The 2,168-nt window shown below is 40.9% G+C and overlaps 1 protein-coding gene across 1 annotated transcript; it reads right to left on the minus strand.

Annotated features, from left to right (window-relative positions):
- Positions 1-460: 460 nt before the first annotated feature.
- On the minus strand, positions 461-1,414 carry LOC123930030 (olfactory receptor 1A1-like). Its single transcript, XM_045986245.1, has one exon. It carries the CDS (start codon positions 1,412-1,414, stop codon positions 461-463), a length of 954 nt encoding a protein of 317 aa, XP_045842201.1.
- Between the last annotated feature and the right edge of the window lie 754 nt (positions 1,415-2,168).

Raw genomic sequence — 2,168 nt, forward strand, 5'->3', positions numbered from 1 at the left:
ATCTGTACTTATGTAACCTTGCCTTATCTGAATAAAGTGGACTGATAGGGAGGGACTAGTTAGACAGGCATTGTTGCCTACAAGTGGACAAGACTAAAGTTAATGCTCCTTCCAAAGATGAAAGTGTCAGGGCAAAGAAGGAGAGAAGGTGGAATAAGTGAGATTAAGAGAATGAATAAATGAATTACGTAATGAGGGAATTCAATATTACATAAAAACCTAGAAAGAGACTCCTAACAAAAAGTGATAGTCAAAGATAATATTGACTCTTACTCAATTATACCTGATGTCTGAAAGGGTGAAGCTACATATTGCTGACACCACTCCTACTCTGGAACCTGACAAGATCAAATGGAAGTCTGAAGACTTGAATGGCCTTGGCCTGGGAGAAAAAGGTTGCTTCTTGGAGGGGGAGGATATTAGGGCTGGATTCCAAGTGCATCCTAATTGGTGACTCAAATTAACTCTTCAATGATCTCACACTGTTTATGAGGAGAGTCGTGCTGAAGAGTTTCCCCAGGGCAGCTTTCATGTCTCGGTTTCTCAGACTATAAATGAAAGGATTTAACATTGGGGTCACTGCAATATACATCACAGTTATCACTGCATCCTTTAGGCTGTAGCTAGACAGAGGGCGGAAATACATGCCCATGACTGTCCCATAATACAGAGAAACAACTGTGATGTGGGAACCACAGGTAGAGAAGGCTTTGAGCACACCCTTGGTGGATGGAACCTGCAAGACTGTGGAAAGGACCTGGACATAGGAGATGATGATGCATAGTAATGGCACGGAGAAAACACTAACCCCTAGGTACATCATCTTCACATTAAAGTGGGTGTCAGAACATGATAGCTTGAGTAAAGAGGTAATGTCACAATAAAAGTTGGTTACTTCCTTGCTGCCACAGAAGGACAGACGAGCTGTGAGCAGAGTGTGGGAAAGGGCATTGGTATTTCCAACCACCCAAGATCCAACAACTAGGAAGACACATATCCGTGGGCTCATAATTGTTGTGTAATGAAGTGGGCGGCTGATGGCCACAGTACGATCATACGCCATCACAGCCAGGATGTAGCTATCTGTGTTAGCCATGCCAATCATGAAACACATCTGTGTTAGGCATCCCCTAAAGGAGATGGCTTTGCTGCCTAAGATATGGTTGGCTAGCATTTTAGGGATGGTTACAGAGGAGAAGAGGATGTCAACAAAGGAGAGATTGGCAAGGAAAAAATACATGGGGTTGTGAAGGCGAATATCAGACTGAATGGCCAAGATGATGAGCAGGTTTCCAATCAGTGTGATGGGGTAAATGAACAGGAAGAGGATGAAGAAGAAGTCTTCCTGTTGCTGTTGACCACTGACTCCCAGGAGAATGAAACCAAGGGTAAAGGACTCGTTGTCTCCTCTCATCCTCTCATGGATCCTTCAGCAGAAAGAGGAGAGGAATCCAGAATTATTAGTAAAGTTGCTGTGTGTAATGGTCTTCCAAAATCACCTCTTTTGACCCCTCTGATTTTTGTGTTTATACTTAGGTGTGCTAAATCCAATAAATTGTGGTGGAATTCCCTGTTTGTCAGTGTACCTAATTTCCATGTTGTTAAGCTTTGCAGAAAAATTATAAACATGTGAAAAACAGTTTATTTATCCATTTAGTCATATATGATATAGTCTCTGCTCTGTAGCACCTTACAACTTAATGGAGATTGCAGAATCACATACTAGTTTTATTACACATGGAAATGAAAGGACAATGTTCTGGAGTCTTTGAAAAAATCTCTCCAGTGGAAGGAGTGGTTAGTACAAAAATACTGTGAACAATCAGAAATTTTTCCACTGACTAGACTGAGAATGAACCCAGAGCTAGGAGGTAACTGGTGTCTGTCTGAACTGGCATGGAAGATTATAAATTTTAAGACTACTGGGCTTAGATCGTAGCAAAGGAAGAATTGGGTGTTTACTCTCCTATTTTGAAAGTAGACATTTACTACTTCCTTCAATATGTTTCATCTTTATTCCAAACCCTTAAATTTGTGGTATCATATTTTTCTCTTTGATCTTCTCTTCCCATTTTTAAATTATTTCCTCTAATGACTCATCCAATTCCATTGTGGCTTCATCCCCTGCTTGTAGACTCTAGGTCTCTATGTATAGACCAGATCTTTTC

The sequence above is a fragment of the Meles meles genome, chromosome 18, assembly GCF_922984935.1.
Source record: "Meles meles chromosome 18, mMelMel3.1 paternal haplotype, whole genome shotgun sequence".
Classification (NCBI taxonomy): Eukaryota; Metazoa; Chordata; class Mammalia; order Carnivora; family Mustelidae; genus Meles; species Meles meles.

Coding starts and splice junctions, on each gene's coding strand:
- LOC123930030 (XM_045986245.1), bottom strand. CDS start 1,414: ATGAGAGGAGACAACGAGTCCTTTACCCTTGGTTTCATTCTCCTGGGA.